This window comes from Rhagoletis pomonella, unplaced genomic scaffold, assembly GCF_013731165.1.
Source record: "Rhagoletis pomonella isolate Grant_MI unplaced genomic scaffold, Rhpom_1.0 Rhpom_scaffold_02521, whole genome shotgun sequence".
NCBI lineage: Eukaryota > Metazoa > Arthropoda > Insecta > Diptera > Tephritidae > Rhagoletis > Rhagoletis pomonella.
In genome coordinates, this window is record NW_023461075.1 from 793 (window position 1) to 19,577 (window position 18,785).

General features: G+C 39.9%; 2 protein-coding genes across 2 annotated transcripts; one reads left to right on the top strand and one right to left on the bottom strand.

Moving 5' to 3' along the window:
* The first annotated feature begins 1,290 nt into the window (after positions 1-1,290).
* On the top strand, positions 1,291-2,832 carry LOC118753482 (thioredoxin reductase-like selenoprotein T homolog CG3887). Its single transcript, XM_036488364.1, has 3 exons — positions 1,291-1,547; positions 1,638-1,926; positions 2,269-2,832. Exons 1-3 carry the CDS (start codon positions 1,384-1,386, stop codon positions 2,428-2,430), a joined length of 615 nt encoding a protein of 204 aa, XP_036344257.1. The 5' UTR covers positions 1,291-1,383; the 3' UTR covers positions 2,431-2,832.
* A 6,874-nt stretch (positions 2,833-9,706) lies between these two features.
* LOC118753483 (collagen alpha-3(IV) chain-like) lies at positions 9,707-16,100 on the bottom strand. Its single transcript, XM_036488366.1, has 8 exons — positions 15,907-16,100; positions 15,798-15,842; positions 13,926-15,685; positions 13,011-13,861; positions 11,034-12,945; positions 10,831-10,945; positions 10,546-10,769; positions 9,707-10,486 (listed from the first exon to the last, which is right to left on the bottom strand). Exons 1-8 carry the CDS (start codon positions 15,979-15,981, stop codon positions 10,240-10,242), a joined length of 5,229 nt encoding a protein of 1,742 aa, XP_036344259.1. The 5' UTR covers positions 15,982-16,100; the 3' UTR covers positions 9,707-10,239.
* Positions 16,101-18,785: the final 2,685 nt, after the last annotated feature.

The following is an 18,785-nucleotide window of genomic DNA, read 5'->3' on the forward strand; positions in this document are numbered from 1 at the left end:
ATGTTGAATTAACTCTTCTTTACTTGAATAAAAGTGTAAAATAGTGGTGCTTGTGATGTAACCAAACGCTCAGCTGACGAACCCGCTTTCGCAAACTTTTTTCTCAAAACCAGTTACAAATACAACGTCGCGTTCTTACGTGATCTTGTATTTTTGGTTCATGACGATACTGTTGACAACATTTTTCCTGCACACCCCTCTGTAAAGTAGCTACAACAACCCCGCCCAGATCGGTTGATATCTCAGTCGTCGTCGTCAAGTTCCACTAACGGCAGCCCTAGGAAGCATGCAGCTTCTATCGGGTCGGTCCACAAGGACAAAGCCCTTAGGGTTGTCTGGTTTTCCGGGCATGCGAAGAGATGTTTCGAGTCATGTGGGGTCTCTCCGCATGCCGGACACTCATTTGGCACATCCTCATTCAATCTACTCAGGTAGGAGTTTAACCTGCTGCAGTAGCCAGAGCGGAGTTGGGCTATTGTCGTCCCAACGACAGCCGGTTCTACGTACCGGAATGACTCGGGTTTTACCCGACCAAGGGCTGTTGTTTCGGCGATCTAACCCCCTTTAGGTCGGCGAAGTATCTCAGAAGTTGCTCGTCCATAGGGCTACATTGCTACGTATTCTTCTACTCAGGGCTGGCATCGAGTCAAACCCAGGGCCAGAAATCTACACCTGCTGTGTATGCCAGAGACGACCACACCACAACTCCACCTCAGTCAAGTGTAATGCCTGCGAGGGGTGGAGTCGCCTTAGAGTCTACTCAGGACTACGGACACATCGGCAGTGGACCATGTCGTACGTCGCCCCCTGCTGCTCAAACAGAGCAGCCTCCACGGCTAACCTCAGTCCACCTGAGCAGCCTCACACAGTCACCACAGCACAACAACATTTGAAATGTTAAATAACCGCGGTGAAAACCCATCGTTGAAACGTTTCAGACTTTCGTTTTTACGATACAAAAATATGCACAACCCTTACAGGTTGCCAGGTAGTCGCTTTTGCTACGAACACATAAAAGCAAATGAACACAATTGACGAGGTAAGATGAAAATATGTTTTTAAAGAAAACCAAATTTTTTCCGTATGTTTATTTTATAACATATCTCACACTACTGAGGTTTCCGCAATGGTTGCCTCTACGGTTGCCCTGTGTTTATTGAACAGGATAAACAGGTTGCCTCAACACGTTGCTTCACGGTTGCCTTGTTTGTAGTCGGAATAAGGCTGAATATGGCTTACCATTTTCATACTATTGCAGCACGGTAGTCCTTAAGTAAAAACAGCTGCAACCCTGTGCAAACTTCTGAGGCAATTTCATTCACCTGAATTAAGACACAAAGGTGCGAAATTAATTTAAGTGGAAAATACAGATTTCGTGGTATAATGGCGTTTATTGGCAATAAATATTTAACATTTGCCTTTTGCTTGTTAATTTGCTTCATATTGGTTGGTAATATCAATTCTGGGGTAGATGCAGCCGAAAAGGAGATACCCGCAACGAAATTTGGGCAAAATGTTGGTGGGCCTACCATGACATTTTTATATTGGTAATAAAGGTTAATTCTTTAACCTCATGCAATATTAGTTCTTTATTTAGATTAATATTAGAAAAGAAAAATACTTATTTTTTCAATTAGTTACTCGTGCGGCTACCGTAAGGCTTTCGAGGATTATGTGAACATACTATCCGAAAGGTATCCGCAGATTACTGTCAACGGTGCCAACTATGATCCACCCGGCTTCAATATGTATCTGTCACGCATTGTTTTTGCTGCTAAGATACTGTTCATTGTAGTTATTGTCTCGTCGTTTGATATATTTGGAACAATTGGCCAGCAGACACCTGGTTGGTGGCGACATTTGTTGGAAAATAAATTGTACGCTTGTATGATGGTATTCTTCGTGGGAAACATGCTTGAAGGACAGGTAAGTTTGTACAAAAGTAATATGGCAATATGGGTGTTATCGGTTACCGAATCATTTTTTGATAAGACGAAGTTATATCAGTAATTTTGTCTAGCCTTGGAGCCGTCCTTACTTTTCAAATCATGTCCATGTTTAGTTTTTTATGAAAGCACAACTATGCGTACAAAGTGGGTACTATTTTAAAAATAATGTTACAAGTATATACATAACGGCATCAGGAATGATGAATCTATTAAAAATTGGGGAAACCCAACTCCCGAGGACGATTCCAAGACAAGTTTTTAGGGGAAATATGTATTTTATATAGATGAGTTTAAATGAACTGAAATATCTTACTTGCAGCTCGTCGCTTCTGGCGCTTTTGAAATAACACTTAACGATGTGCCGGTGTGGTCAAAATTGCAAACTGGGCGCATACCAGCGCCTCAGGAACTCTTTCAGATAATCGACAACCAACTGCAATTCACAGAAACTATTCAAGAGAATCCAGACTTTGTTAAATAATAATTAAGATGGACACTTGCGCCACATACAAAATTAGCCAAACTATAGGAATTTCTGCGTTGTCCAAGAACAATTTTGTGTATGTTTAATAGTCTTATATCTACATATGTGTGTTGAGAAGTTCGATTGAAACATGGCGCTACACACATTGCGCAGTCAATAGATTTATGCTGTTGCTGGTGAAATATGGGGTGGTGGGGGATATTTAAGTACTATGTATGAATATGTGAATGTTCTGAAGCAACTACTTGATTTAGTAATTTAACTTTATACGTATGTTTTGTTTTTTCCTTTTCTTGCAGTCTGTTTGTGATTGTCTTAAGCGAAATTTTGTTAAAAAAAAAGCTGAAGTGTCAACAAGATTTATAAACATTTAAATAAATATAAAAAGTAGTTAATAAATCAGTAAGTCTACATATATACATATTTAAACAAATATCGCTAGCTTAGAGTGCAAAGTTGCTAAGTCCAGTGGCTGTCTTAAAAGTATAAATGCAAAGCATCAGCCTCTTGTAGTTCTGAACCATAGGAGAAAAACTCTCCAAATATCTTCTTGGTTGCGCATATTGGATTTTGATATAAGTAATGATTAAAAATGAGAACACACCAATTTTTTTATTACTTTATTACAAGCTTTTTTTAGCTCCCCTGCAAACTAAAGTTTCCGAAATCTTAACGAAATCTTTAGGAGTATCTCATTTCTCTAACGATTTTTTTACGAATCTTCAAAGAAAATTATATGAAGTGGTTGACACGAACTCGTAAAGAAATTTCTGTACGAATAGTAAAGAAAATTCAGAAAAAATTCTGTGCACAGTTTATTTCTTTTTAGAAAATTCTGCAAAAAATCGGACGAGATCCTTACGAATTCTTTAAAATTTCTCTACGATTCAGAATACTCTGAAAAATGGATTGCCGGGTCTGTATGTAGATATGTATGTAGGTATGTTCGTTTGGGGTAATCAATTTTTGACCAAATCCCCGATGACCTAGAGCAGAGGTGGGCAGCCTCGAAAGAGACTTGAAACTCCACAGTTGGCTCAGAACCCGATGACAATGCAATACGAAAGATCAATTAATGTGATAAGCGGCGCAGGAGTCGAGATATTTGGTAAACCAATAGTTATGGACCGATTTCGTTCATATTTGAAAGCTTGTTTTAAAAATAAAATTTTTTTATTATTATCCATGATACAAAAATATTTGTATCATGCTATTATTAATTTAGTTTTACATTCAAACTTATTTTTTCAAGCACCTATTTTGCATGAAGGTCAAAAGAATATTTCGCTTATTTATATTCAAAGCTGAACCAACTCCAAACGAATCAAATTCCATTACGTTGATGAAAAGCTTTTGCATTCTTTGGGCCTCAACACATTTTCTGTGGCTATTTTGGACCTGGCGAGCTTGCATATCACTGACCACATACGATAAGAACTAATATAAGTAGTTTCCACATTTTCGGAAACGATGCATTCATAATTATTCTAGCTTCTTGCACCAAAATATATTTTTTTTAGAAAAAATGGACTTGGGACAACTTTTCACTCTAAGCTAGATATGAATCTAAAATTAAAGTTCGGTGGTTTTAGTTCCTTCTAGCTTTCGCAACCTTTTCATATTCTGTGCACACTTGCTGGTGATGGCGACGACAAAGCAGGGACTCTGGGCGTTTCCCGATCAAGGACTGCTGCGCTAACATTACGAAACTGGGGGGCCTGGGTTGCTCTTTAGCAAACCTCGCTACTCAGGTGATCCCGGCGATCCTAGTATCTTGGGGATCTCAACAATGCCGTCATCAGAGCTCAATCACCTGGCATTGCAGTCGAAGAGCTTCGGCTGCATCGGGAAACCCGCCTAACTCTGGCACAATTAAGGTCGTTTGAACTCTTAATAATTCAGACTCTACCACAAAATATTGAATGTACATACAAATACATATTAAACCCCCTCAGCTAACACCCTTCTCTCTCTGGTCTGATCCCGTTATGCAGCGCGTAGTCTGGGCCTAATTGAACTTGGCATCAACGGTTGCTAGACTACCCGATTTAGGCAGTTTCAGTGAACCATGATTGTTAATTTTATCATTTCAGCTTCCGGATCGTTTATCATTAAAATGAACTGTCCATTTATGAAACAATTTTTCATTTCCTGTGCAAGAAAAGTTCGTGACTTAAGTCTTTCGACGACTTTCATCATTCAGTTCTATTTTGAATAATTTTAATATACAAACATTTCAAACTATTGGAACGCTATGAGAAAACTTGTGTTCTCTCTTCCATTCTTTGTGAATAGTTCAGAGAAGATTTGTTCCCGTTTTGTTCTCTGTCAGAAAGTTCCTGAGACTTTAGTTCCCAAATTGTTCTTCGAGAGAAAGTTCCTTAAACTTTTTTTCCCATTTTTTTTTTCTTAGAAATGTTCCCGAAAGCATTGTTCGCAGGGTTTTCTTCTTATATAATTCCCTTTGAGAACGTTATTGACAGGTTTGTTCTCTTTCGTTTTTGTGAAAACACTCCCGAAGGTTTAGTCCCCATTTTGATTTGGGTTTTAAGCGTTCTTGGGAACAAAACTACTATAATGTCCTTTTGCCTGTCTTTAATGCCTCTGAAAAGCTAAAAACTTACATACATATCGTTAGTATAGCATGGAAAGTAAAAATCTCATTACATACAAGTTTTACACCAAATCTTCAACTTCAAGTCGGCACGGGTTATCGCCGTCTTATAGCAATCCACTGCCACTCCACTCCACTCCACTCCACTCCATACAAAAAGGAATGGAATGTAGCGTGGAAGACCTCTTGATTCTCAGGAAGGCCTTTCAGAAGGGCTTTTAACTCCAAAAATTATCTACTGGGAAGTTCTACACGAAATCTTCAACTTCAAGTGGGCACGGGTTATCGTCGTCTTACAGCAATCAAACTTATTGGTGGCTATTACAGAATCCATCGTAGTCCGATTTTTTGTGAAATCGACGAAACTGCGTTCATTAAATCTGAATCGCTACGAACGTGCGTATTCGAACGGTACGTTAATACTAGCTATTTGAATTCAATGATAGCACTTTCGTAAAATTCAAGAAAAACCGGAGGACGATGGATTCTTATGTATATAAATATATATATAAATGCATATATATATATACAGTATCGGTCATATAAAAAGGACGCCATTTCAAAGTGATATTGTTTGCCCATTATGTTAAATTTTTTGTTCTTAAGAATTTTCAATTATACAAATACAAATAATTCTCTTACAAACCCCATATGAACCAAAGTTTAAAACTTTGTAAAAACTAAACTTTGTAAAAATTTTAACCCAAATTTCAGACTTTTTCTCGGAAGTGTTAGATTTTTTTTTTTTTTTTTTTTGAGTACACAATTCAAAATTCAAAAAACAAAAACTGTTACTACTGTTAAGTGGCTCTTGTCTCTTGTCTAATCCTTGTCTAATCCATTTTCATCCCTTACTAAAGCGAGCAGTAAGGATTGCTAAGTAAGTACAGAAAATTAGACATGGAATCGACAAGGATTAAAGACATGAGCCACTTAAGAGTAGTAACAGTTTTTATTTTTTGAATTTTAAAATTGTGCCGTTATTGCACAGGAACATCGATATTTACAAATAAATTCTGTTTATTCGTTATAGGGAAACAGATGCGACAAAAACAATTCTAAAATTTTCAACGATAATTTTTAGCCACTTGAAACTTGCACATTAATAGAAAGTGAAACTTTGTTGAATTTTTTTGTAGTTTCCTACAAAGTTTTAAACTTGCGTTTATACGGACTTTGTTAGAGAATGAATTGTTGGAAATTCTTAAAAATCAAAAAAATCAACATACATAAGTGGCGAACAATATAACTTTGAAATGGCGTGCTATAGATATGACCGATACCTACGGTGACCATGCGTCCTATTTTTTGCAGGACCGTACTGTTATTCGAAGGTCTGTCCTGCGTAGTTTTTCAAAACAGAAAAACCTCAAAATGTACTGATTTTTTCCAAGTGTCCTGCCTTGGTCCCGCATTTTATTCGATATTTTAAAATAAACGGCGGGAGCCCTTCACTTATCAACATATAATCAGTGTCGATAACTGATTGATAACTACATGATGTTGAGGCTGATTTTGAAGCTTCAACAAGTCAAAGCGTTCTAAATTTTGTGTGGATGGCAAGAAAATGAAGACCAGCATCACAAGTATCAGTAACACTGCTCTGCAAATTTTATACTAAACGCGTAACCTATATTTTTTCAAGCATATTTTGGTTTGATGAACACGAAAACAGTAGAGAATATTCTTTTCAAAGATATTTCGGGATTTTTTCGACAGACATGTTTTTTTTTACTTGCCGGTGCTATTCTTCAATATCTCATGAAAAGATCTCCCAATCAACGTAAGCGATCTACAGTTCAAAAGGTATTGAAGTGCCTCTTACAACTCCTCCACTTAAAACTTGCACTGGTTTAACTAGAATTTTTCTTAAAATTCATACTAAAAAGTAAAAATTTAAATGAAGTTTTTGTTTTAATTTTTCTAAATTCTGTATAAAGTTTGACTTATTTGGTTTTGGTTGGAGAATGCACCATATTTTTATAAAAAAAAAAAAAAAACAATTTTGACTTGAAAAACATTGCAAATATTTAACAAAAATCACCATGCACTCACTTTTAATAACCAGTGTATATCGAGCCCTAACTTGAGTCCGACCGATTCATCGGCATCGGCATCGGCTAGTATTGGCAAAAAATTGAGCATCGGCATCGGCCTTTTTTCGCCGATTAGTTGGTATTTATTTTCATATGGTCAGGTGAAGCGACAGACAACAGCCAACATCAAAAAACATTTGCAGACAACTTACAAAAATGAATTTTTTGCTCGTAGGTTTTTGTCGTTTTTTCAATACAAAGGTATGTTCGACAATTTTCTTTTATATGGGAAAACAGCCTGCAAAAAAGAATTTCTAAAAATTAACGAGATTTTATAGCAGTTTGAAACTTGCACTTCATTATACTAGAATTAAATGGCCTACAAAACTGCATATCAAAATTCTGATTAAGAAGTTTGAAATTTTGGTGACAATAAGCAGATATTTTCTTGTTATTTTTATACTACGTAAATTTACATATCGAGCCCTAACCGCCAAAATAACGTAAGCGACATTTTTTTTCAAAATTTTCTTTTTGATGCAGAAATATTCCTAGAGCATCTAGATACATTTCTGCATCAAAAAGAAAATTTTGAAAAAATGTCGCTTACGTTATTTTGGCGGTTAGGGCTCGATATGTATGAAGGTAAATATATACATATATTGTTTTTAACTGTCCTGCATTTTAAATTAATATTTATGGTCACCGTACCGATACCGTATGTATAAATGTATGAAAAAATAGTGCGAATGCATATCAAATGTCTAAGAAAAAATTCACTCCTTATATTCTGGAACACCCTAATGTACATACATAGTATATGAAGGTAAACACATTACAAATGATTTCGGCGGAATAAAACATACATAGATAGACTTAATTGGGTCAAATTTGCAATTCAAATATTTATTCCTTAAAAAGCAGTGTACCTTAACCTTTTCGACTGACAGTATAGTAGTCTCCGCTTATTTGAAGCAGCAGCTCGGTCAAAAAAAATATTGCATAAAAATACATACCTATGTACATACATGTTCCACGCATAATTGAGCCAGGTATGCAATTGCAAGTATGTTTACATATCGCTCATTTACTTGACTAGTGTCATAACCCAAAAAATACAAATATTAAGCTAAGTATGCAGAAATGCCGCTATCTTTTCTGCTTTGTTGTGTAAAAATTTCACGGCTATATCGATTACCAGTATCTCACTAGATCAAAATAGGTACCTACATATTAATTTTTTTATTATGGGAGCATTTGTAATTGAAAACTTTTAAGTCGTTTATCTCGAGTTTTGATTTTTTGAGTTATGACATTATTGAAGTAAATGAGCGATATTTACAGTAATAAATATGAATTGTTTTTGTTCCTCATATTTTTCACTTGAAAGTTAAAAATACTATTTAAATAACACAAAAAAAAAAAAAATAAATACTTATTTCGGATTTCTGTGATTGAACGAACCCATGGTGGAATAATAACAAGGTGTTGTCAGTAGCGACGTGTTTGTTGTAATTTTGACAAGATCGGCATGCTTATTTTCAGTGCTTCCGATCTTAATTTTTATACTACTATACGTTGGGAAATAGTATCTAAAATACTCCATTTTAGTATTTCGTTTTATAGCGATTTTTAAAGAACTTGGTGTTTTCAGAACGATATTAATATTTAAAATTGCTGGATTTGTATTATTTTTGTCCTCAAAATATAAAATATAAAAGATATCGTGGTTATCAATGGAAAAATACGTACACAAAAATCGTATGGAAAGGCAATTTTTTTATATTAAATATCTTTTGCTGCATTGTCATAATATCGAGCCAAATGGACTACTGATACACTAGAATAGAGCGGCAGCACGGTTAGATTACGATTTCGCTTATATTATCGGTACTTATGTGTTTTAATCTATTTAAAAAATCATATACAGTCTTATAGGAAATTTCTTTATTTTACGGCCTTTACTTTTTCATAACTTACAATATATGTCCAAGCTGTGTGGAGCTAACGATACAAACATATATTCAGGCTTATAAGCTTGTAACTATACATTTTCCTACATTTAATTTGAAATAGTATGTACAAACGGATTAAAAGTAATAAATAATTAGTACCTTTTCTACTACTTTAAAATGCGTGACCGGAATAGACCTGCCGAAAAAGTGAGGTTAAGTTACTGACAACACCTTGTTATTATTACACCATGGAACGAACCAAAAATTTTACACAAACTTGTTTGTGTTCGGGTTTACAGTCAAATACAAAATCAGAAAAATCCTCTTTTATTTTTATGACAACGTTTCGGCGTTTTTCTTCGCAAACTTAAATTTTTTTTATTTATTTAAACTTTTGTTTGATTGAGAACCTAACAAGTTATGTTTATTTATTTGCTTTATTGTCATTAAGCCATGAAGAAGACCAGAATAAAAAAGGTCGAAACGTCGGTATAAAAAAAAAAAAAAAAATGATTTTTTTCTGATTTATTTTACTGTAGATCCGAACACACAAACAAATTTAAATAAACAGAAAAACGGGTTTAAAATTTTTCAAGTTCATTTATCCGGGGACTACTGCATGCCTGCTCGTTTTTGATAACTATCATACTCAAAATAAAACTCAACGATTCACAAATATTTTGTTTTATTCATTAGATTATTTCTTCGTTGCTATTATTTACACTAACATATTTATGTGGTAAAGTAGTTAAGTTACATTTGGTTTTAATCGCAATTAAACTATAATAAAAAATAATGATTTTTGCTTTTGTTTTTCATTAAAAACGCTACAAATTAGCTCATGCTGGGCAGTATTTGGGTTATAAAATAGAGCATCATTTTCCTAACAATTATTTCTGTTAATTTGAAAGTGAAAAGTATCGAAAAAAACATTCGAAAGTTTTAAAATATTTCGTTTTTTCTTTTTTAATGGCACACACATGGCATTTTTTCACATAACCTAAAGTTTATTCGTAAGTGTTACATGGTACATACATATTTTGATCATTTATATACATACATATGCATATACTCAGCGTTGGTTTTTTTTTATTTATTTATTTATTTATATTAAGAAATTGTATGCTTTTATGAAAAATATTAAGCTTCTACCTATTTTGTGTTGAGGAAGGATTAAAAAAAAATTAAGCTGAAGGGAAATCTACGGCGCATATGTATCTTCGCGAGGGCGTCGTATGCCATTGGCGCCATACTGGTTCCCGGCATAGTAGTTCGGGCGATAGTAGGTGTTCCTCGGCGGCAGCTGTGGTGGTCGCCGTATTGGCACCGGAACGCCTCGGGGCTCTGGTGCAAAGCGTTCAGGACCGCGAAGGAATTCAGTAGCCTCCACCTGTACCGAAGACAAGCGACGGATGTACGAGTCATTCTTGCGGCGGCAAACGGTGCAACTGTGAATGAAAGAGATTATGCATTTGGCCTCGACCATCTGCGGTTCCGTTGTACTTACCGGCTCACTTTGCTGGTCTGATCAGCCTTTAGCGTTTGCTGCTTCGGTTGCAGCCACTGTTCGTGTTCCTCGATCACAGCCAGCCAGAAGGAAGCGAGTGGGTCGTAATAGTTGCAACGGCCATGTCCATGACACTCGATGACCGGGTTGGCACGGAAATCTTCTAAGCATGAACCCGGCGAGACCAAATTCTGACCAATACCGCCGGTGTTATCAGTTGTAGTCTACACGAAAGAAATGCAAAGTTTAAAGAAATGTATGCTATACAATCTCATTTTTTCCTACCATCAAGTAACTGTAACCGGTCCACATTTCTTCCCAACCATTCGGACAGTCTGGTATGCTCATGCTTTGGCTGTGTAGCGCTATGATACGAGTGGTCGTTTCGCAGACTACACAACTAAAAGGAAAAAAATATCAAACAGTTCGAGTTTTGTAATTTCACAGAGTTAACTGGAATAAATAATTGAATGGTTCTGCCCACTTACCGTGATATGAATTTCATCAGATCTAAAGATTGTATCGGGGCCATGTTCATCGCCATGGGTTCAGCAGTGGAAAGCCACAAGCTGTCGTCGTTGTTCTGCGCGTAATTGCACACATTGTTCACATCGCAGAACATGTACGGCATTGTGGTGAAACGCATCATGCAGGAGCCAGATTGTCCCAGATCTTGTCCGATGGCCATGCTGCTACCAATATTGCCAGCCAGTGAGAAGCCTTCCCATAACTTGTTCGTATTCACCGGACACTCGGGTATGCGCACCGATTGCGAGTGACGTGTAAACACAAATCCGCGACTTTTCGGTAGCGGTGGTGGTGGAGCAGGTGCACCAGCTAGACCTTTTGTTCCTGGTATTCCAGGCGACCCCGCGAGACCTTCCAGACCGGGCATACCTCGTTCACCTTGAGGACCATCTGGTCCCGAAGCACCCATGAAGCCTTGATCGCCTTGGTAACCCTTTGCACCGCGCCAACCTAAACTTCCAGTTTCACCGATCTCACCAATGTCGCCTATTTCGCCTTTGAAGCCATCAAGACCAGGTTCTCCGCGATCACCGGGCCGCGCGAAACTGAAATCATATGTAACACCGCGTTCACCTTTGGGTCCTTCAAGACCATCAAAACCATCGATACCACTCCAACCAGCATCACCCTGTGGCCCGCGTGGACCTCTGAAGCCAAGCGGACCCGGACGTCCTTGGAATCCTTGCTCTCCTTGTTCACCCTTTAGCCCGTCATATCCGGCTTCTCCCATCAAACCGATATCACCAACATCACCATTTCTGCCGCGAATAGCGAAGCCGAGCTCACCGCGTTCACCTTGGTAACCATAGTCGCCGCGCTCTCCTTTAAGGCCTGTCATGCCCGGCAAACCATTACGTCCTGGCGGGCCAGGATAGCCGACATCACCAATTTGGCCTTTTGGTCCGCCAATCGAAATACCTGGCAAACCGATTAAACCATTTTCTCCATATTCACCTTGTTCACCAGGTGCTCCCTTGGGACCTACGCGTCCTGGTCGTCCGGGGAAGCCATCATAACCCGGCTCACCTTCGTCGCCATTCTCGATGAATGAAGCTATTGGACCAGTGGCGCCACGATAGCCTTTGTCTCCTATTTCTCCTTTTACACCAGGATATCCATCCACACCTGGTGCTCCATCAAAACCAATATCTCCTCGTTCGCCTTTAAGTCCTGGATATCCGGAAGAGCCCTCGGGACCTTGTTCGCCAATAGGACCTTGTTCACCATGGAAACCTTGTTCACCTTTGTCACCCCGTTGTGCGAAACCTCGTAACAATATACCAGGTCGACCTGGGTAACCTATATCACCTCGCTCTCCTTGTGCTCCTATGTCTCCCGGAAGACCAGCATCGCCTTGGTCGCCTACCAAACCGGGCAAACCGGGATAACCACTTTCACCACCATCGCCTTTCGCTCCAACCGCGCCAGGTAACCCTATAGCGCCCATAGCACCTTTTCTACCGGGCAAGCCATTGCGGCCACGATATCCAGCCAATCCCTCGTCTCCTCTATCCCCTACCTCTCCGGTAAGGCCTGTTAAGCCAAAATCACCTTGCTCCCCCTTAAGACCAGGTAACCCATCCAAGCCATATCGTCCGGGTACACCCGTTTCTCCTTTTATGCCAGATAGTCCATCTAATGGTATGGGTGTATCGCCCTCCGGACCGCGTTCTCCCTTTGCGCCGGATAATCCATCATAGCCCCGTGGTCCCATCAGACCTGCTTCACCATTCTCACCCTTAATGCCGCTATATGCTGCGTTTCCTTTGGCGCCAGGACGTCCAGGAACACCACGATCACCTGATTCACCTCTGCGTCCGGGAATTCCTGGTGCTCCAGCGCGACCTATCGGACCCACATCTCCCGATTGACCTGGAAATTGAAAAAGTATGTTGTTGAACGGATTTCAAATTATCATTTGTTCAAAGCAATTTCACCTTTTGGTCCCATATAGCCAAAAGGTCCTCGTGGTCCCATGTCACCCATTCTACCATCATAGCCGATATCACCGCGATCGCCTTGTTCTCCGGGTATTCCTACCCATCCAGGGCTACCTGTTTGGCCTGGCTCACCAGGCCTGCCTTGGTCTCCAATACGACCACGTCGTCCTGGGAATCCAATGCTACCTTTGGCACCTTGTACTCCGACTGGCCCCGGCATACCAATTTCACCCTTGTGACCTTTGCGCCCGTGGGGGGCGGTCCTGCCGTCTCTTCCCGGCGCTCCCTCAAGACCAGGATAGCCAACCAAGTAATCACCACGTTGACCTTTAACACCTGCCAAACCTTGCAATCCAAATGCGCCATCATCGCCTTTCGAACCTTTAACGCCCTTGCCACCAGGTCTGCCAGCAGGTCCAGGAGCACCAGGAAATCCGATGTCACCTTCTACACCCTTAACGCCGGGATATCCATCAGGACCCATTTCACCGGGCAATACATATCGCCCTGGCTCACCACGTAGACCTTTAGGACCTAGCGAACCGTCTAGACCAGGTAAGCCATCTATACCGGGGTTTCCAGGAGCACCGTGTTGTCCATATTCACCAGCTAAGCCAGGCCATCCTTTAGCACCTACAGGTCCTGGGATCGTTGGACCAGGCAATCCAATGTCACCTGGAAATCCCTGAATTCCAACTTCTCCCATTTCACCTTTCAGTCCGATTTCACCGGGCAGTCCAATATATCCCTTGTCACCAGGTTCACCTTTGTTGTCGTAGATTTCGCCAGGATTAGGCTCACCTTTATCACCTTTTGGACCCTCGCTGCCTGGCTCGCCACGTTCACCTCTATAAGAAAATAAGATGTGTATATAAAACTCATTTTCTAAACAGAAATTAAAAATAAGCGTACATCAGACCATCTCTTCCAGGATTACCAACCAAATATAACTTTGGTGTCGAAGCATCAAGACCAGGTTTTCCTTCGTAGCCAGGTCTACCGGGTAAACCGTCTCTACCCGGGCGGCCAATATCTCCGAAATCTCCTCGCAATCCAGTTTCACCCTTTGCACCGTACAGGCCAGCCCTTCCATCCAAACCGCGATCACCAGTAGCACCTTGTTCGCCGCGCTCACCAGCATCACCTATATCACCCCTTTCCGGTGCTGCAATGTTTTTGATTCTACGCGCGATACCCGGGCGTCCAGGAGGTCCAGGACGACCCATACCTCCACTGGCGCCAGCGGGGCCTGGAATTCCTTTTCGACCTCTCGGACCTGGACTGCCAGCCCAGCCTTTTGGACCTCTTTCGCCAGTTAGACCTACAAGACCTCGTAAACCGTTCAATCCCGGATAACCAGCATCACCCTGAAGACCCTTCAAGCCACGTGGCCCAGCTGGGCATATTCCACAATCATCACCACGTATACCTTTGTCGCCAACCAAACCTGGCCAGCCGGGAACACCATCAAGACCAGGTTGCCCTCGTATACCAGGCGGTCCATCAGAACCAGGCGGCCCAACGATATTCAAACCATCTCCAGATGCACCTTTGTCTCCGGGCAATCCAACTTCACCACGATCTCCGCGGTAACCGTCTGCTGCCGGCTGACCTAGCTGCCCAGCGAAGCCTTTAGGCCCCCTCAAATTCAGGCCTGGTTGTCCTCTTTGACCAGGGCGGCCAGGTAGCCCAGGATTTCCAGGCGGACCCAATGGGCCAGGAGGTCCCATATAGCCGTAATCGCCATCGTCACCTTTAACGGTGTCTCCTCTTCGACCGGGTGCACCATCCAAGCCTCTGTCGCCGGGTGGTCCTGAAGGACCCATCGGCCCAGGACGACCTTGTCTTCCAGGTATGCCAGATAGACCTGGGTTACCAGGTGGCCCAAGATCACCCTGGGGACCCTGTGGGCCCGGGAATGATATATCCAAATTAGGATCGTAAATGCCAGGCGGACCGGCTGGACCTTGTATACCGGGAATGCCGTCGAAACCACCATCGCCATGTTCACCCTTTAAACCATCTTCGCCATCGAGACCATTATAGCCCGGTGCACCTTTAACACCCTTCTCGCCAGGGAAACCAGGCTCACCAGATTTACCCGGCTTTCCGCGCTCACCCGATTCTCCAGTGTCACCTCGAATTCCAGGCAAGCCTGTTGGACCTACATCTCCTGGCTCACCTGGAGCTCCGCCAGTACCCGGCCAGCCAGTTGGACCTTTATCACCCTTATACCCTTTTATCACTTTGCCGAAGTTCCATTCACTCTCTTCGCCATCTCCAGGTTCACCCTTTTCACCCAGTTCACCTTCAGCGAAAAGTTGCAGGTTGGCCGGTTCAGCCATTTCTCCTTTATAGCCCTTCAGGCCCAGCTCACCTTTGGAACCTTCAATACCAGGATAGCCGATATCACCTTTGTAACCCTTCATTCCAATATAGCCAAATTGGCCGTCTACACCATCAGGACCACGTTCGCCACGACTACCTTTGGTACCTTTCGAATTAATACCACCCTCACCAGCATCTCCGGTGGGCCCTGCTGGACCAGGTTTGCCCATTGGTCCACGCCGACCATTATCTCCAGGTAAACCGGGAGAACCTTGCAGACCGGACTTACCGTCACAACCGTCTATGCCACTAATGCCCTTAGGGCCGTCTTCGCCAGGTGGACCCTAAAAAAAAGTATGATCTTAGTCTCCATGACTTTTCTGCTTTCAGCAGAACAACGAACACGACAACAAATACTTTTTTGAACTTATTCTGAGAATGCTAATATACACTTACCGCTAGTCCAGGTCGGCCAGCTAAGCCCAGTTCTCCTATATCACCCTAAAACAAAATTGGTACTCATTGATTGCATCGAAATTTAAAGTTTTACTTAAGTCTTGCTTACTCGATGTCCTTTTTCGCCTTGTTCGCCATACTCGCCGGGATCACCGTATTCGCCGCGACGTCCGAAAGGACCCATCGGACCCACCTCGCCGGGAGGACCCTCAATGCCAGGGTAACCTTTTGTACCAATAGCACCTGGACGACCTTTTAACCCCTTGCAATCACAAATGGTGTTATTGCAATTCTTGTTCGATTCCTGCAAAGCCAAAGTATTTAAATTAATAAATTAAATCTACTTAACGGATTATACGTATGGAAGTGCAAAATCAACCAGTCTAAAACCGAAACGAATTTGCTTTAATTACACATTTAACTTTATTTTTCCCCTTCCAAGGTATGATAGCTATGTAGGTATTTAAATTTAAATAAAGCCCTATTTTTTCTAGCTCATGGAGATTTATTTTTATTGATGACATGGATGTTTTAAAATTTTTAACAATTTTCTTGGCTCACGTCGCATTATTTTTATTGGACTTTGAAGTTTTGAGGTTACATACAAATGCTTTTAACATCTGTAAACATGTCTGTCTTTAAAGTCTTAGGTTTATTGGAAAGCAATTAAAGATGACTTCTTTTTTAAATCAATATTTTTGGAACTCTAACACAAATGCAATAAATTTTTATATATGTATAAGATAAATTGTAAATTAACATTTGGTTTTTTCATATTTAGACAAAGAACTCTTTAAATAATACATTTCCAACAAGCTTAGGATCATAAAAATACTTAGATAAATATTTGCGGATTTTATAAGCATATCAGAATGCCAAAACACACCAGATACACTTTGCAACCCATGGGATTTTTTAAAAAGTTCAAAGTTGTCGTACAGTGTTATTAATCTCTAGAAAGACGGCGAGCAGCTCTCCTTCACTTCGCCCAGAAATTATTTTTTAAGCCTCAAAACATCGAATTAAAGCGTCATCCGCCATACAGTCCTGATTTGGCACCTAATGATTTGTTCTCGTATACCAAGGATAAGCTGCTCGCTTTCAAATTGGTTTGAGCATATGATATAGGAAATATATAAATCATGCTGGAGAATATTTTGAAGAACAACACAACCACTTCTACCGACAAATTTTTATACCCGAGCGCACTTGTGCACAAGGGTATTATAACTTTGTTCACATAACCGTTGTTTGTAACAGGCAAAACGAATCGAGATAGATATAGACAAATGTATACATAAATGATCAGAATGAAAAGAGAAATTGATTAAGCGGTGACTGTGTGTCCGTCCGTCCGTCTGTGCACACGATAACTCGGGTAAAAATTGAGATATCTTAACGAAACTTGGTACGTGGACTTCTTCTTGGCGTAGGACGGATGGTATTGAAAATGGACGAAATCGGACAATAACCGCGCCTACCCCCCATATAACGGTAAATTTCAGAAATGCGAAAACTGCGATATCTTAGTAACTACTGAAGATAATTCACTCAAAATTGATATTTACAATGAGTTTTAGACGAAAAATAAGAATATAAAAAATGTTGGCAAATGGGCGTAGCCACGCCCACTTATGGTTACATGTGTATATCTTGGTAACCGCTGCACCAATTTCTTCAAAACTTGGCACAGTTGTTGGTCCTGGTACAGGATACCAAATGGCCGAAAATTTTTAAAATTGGACAATAACCACGCCCACATCCCATATAACGGTAATTTAGAAAAATACGAAATCTTCTAATTTATTCAAAATTGATGCTTGCAACAATTCTTTACCAAGAAATACGTTTATGGTAAAATTTTGGAAAATGGGCGTGGCACCGCCCACTTATGATCACATATATGTATCTCGCTAACCGTTCTAGCAATTTGTACCAAACTCGGTATGGTTATTGTGCTTGCCACATAAAAGTAAACCATTGAAAATTGTTGAAATCGGACTAAAATTACGGCCGTTTTTCATATAACGGTAAATTTCAGAAATGCTTGAAATTTCAATATTTCGAAATTTAAGGACGCTAATTTACTTAAAATTTATACACCCCGACTTATCATGTAGCGGTAACTTTGGGAAAGGTGGAAAACATATATTTAATACTTGCGCCGGGTATTTTATGTTCGGCTCCGCCCGAACTTAGACTTTCTTACTTGTTCATTTTCTTTGTTAGTCTAAGGACCTGTTTAGTGTCCCTCGTAGACGCAATCAATATTAATAAAAAAAATTTTATAAAATAGAAAATTGTAATTAATTAATTTTTCTGCAAAAAAAAATCACATGTATTTGGATGCAATAATTTAATGACTTCCAATTAAAATCGATTGAATTCGAGATACTCTAGTATGTAGGATATACAGTCCACTTGCAAAGTGCGCTATGTAAAATTTTTTCCATTTCTAGTTTTTGGTGGATTACGTACCAGTATTTAAAGTAGTTTAATGTCCACAATAACAACAGAGTGCAAAATCTTTTTATATTCTGAAAAAAAAATAGCATCAAATGTTAAGTTTTCTTCCAAAAGTCGCTATCATACTTATTTATAAACTTTCAAAAGTATCCATCCTCTGATGAACTTAGAAAACTGCTTTAGGTCGTATAGACTGTTAATGTTATCTTACGACATGTTATGTTATGTTACAATTTTCTAAGTCTCTTACTTATCCAAATTTTCCGGTTATAATAAAAAGGATTCAATTTAAGTGCTACTTGTTGTCGTAGTCGTTTTTTTTTTTGTCAAATTTATGGCTTTCTGTTATAAAATCACATAACGCTGTTTGCAAGTGGACTACACTGAGGGAAATAATGCATAGTAAAAATGAATACTTTATATTTGATTATCGTTTAAAAATGTTCGTATTTAAAAATAATATTTTCATACAAAATTTATTACGCTCGTATTTGACTGTTCACATCTGAGTATGGATATGTA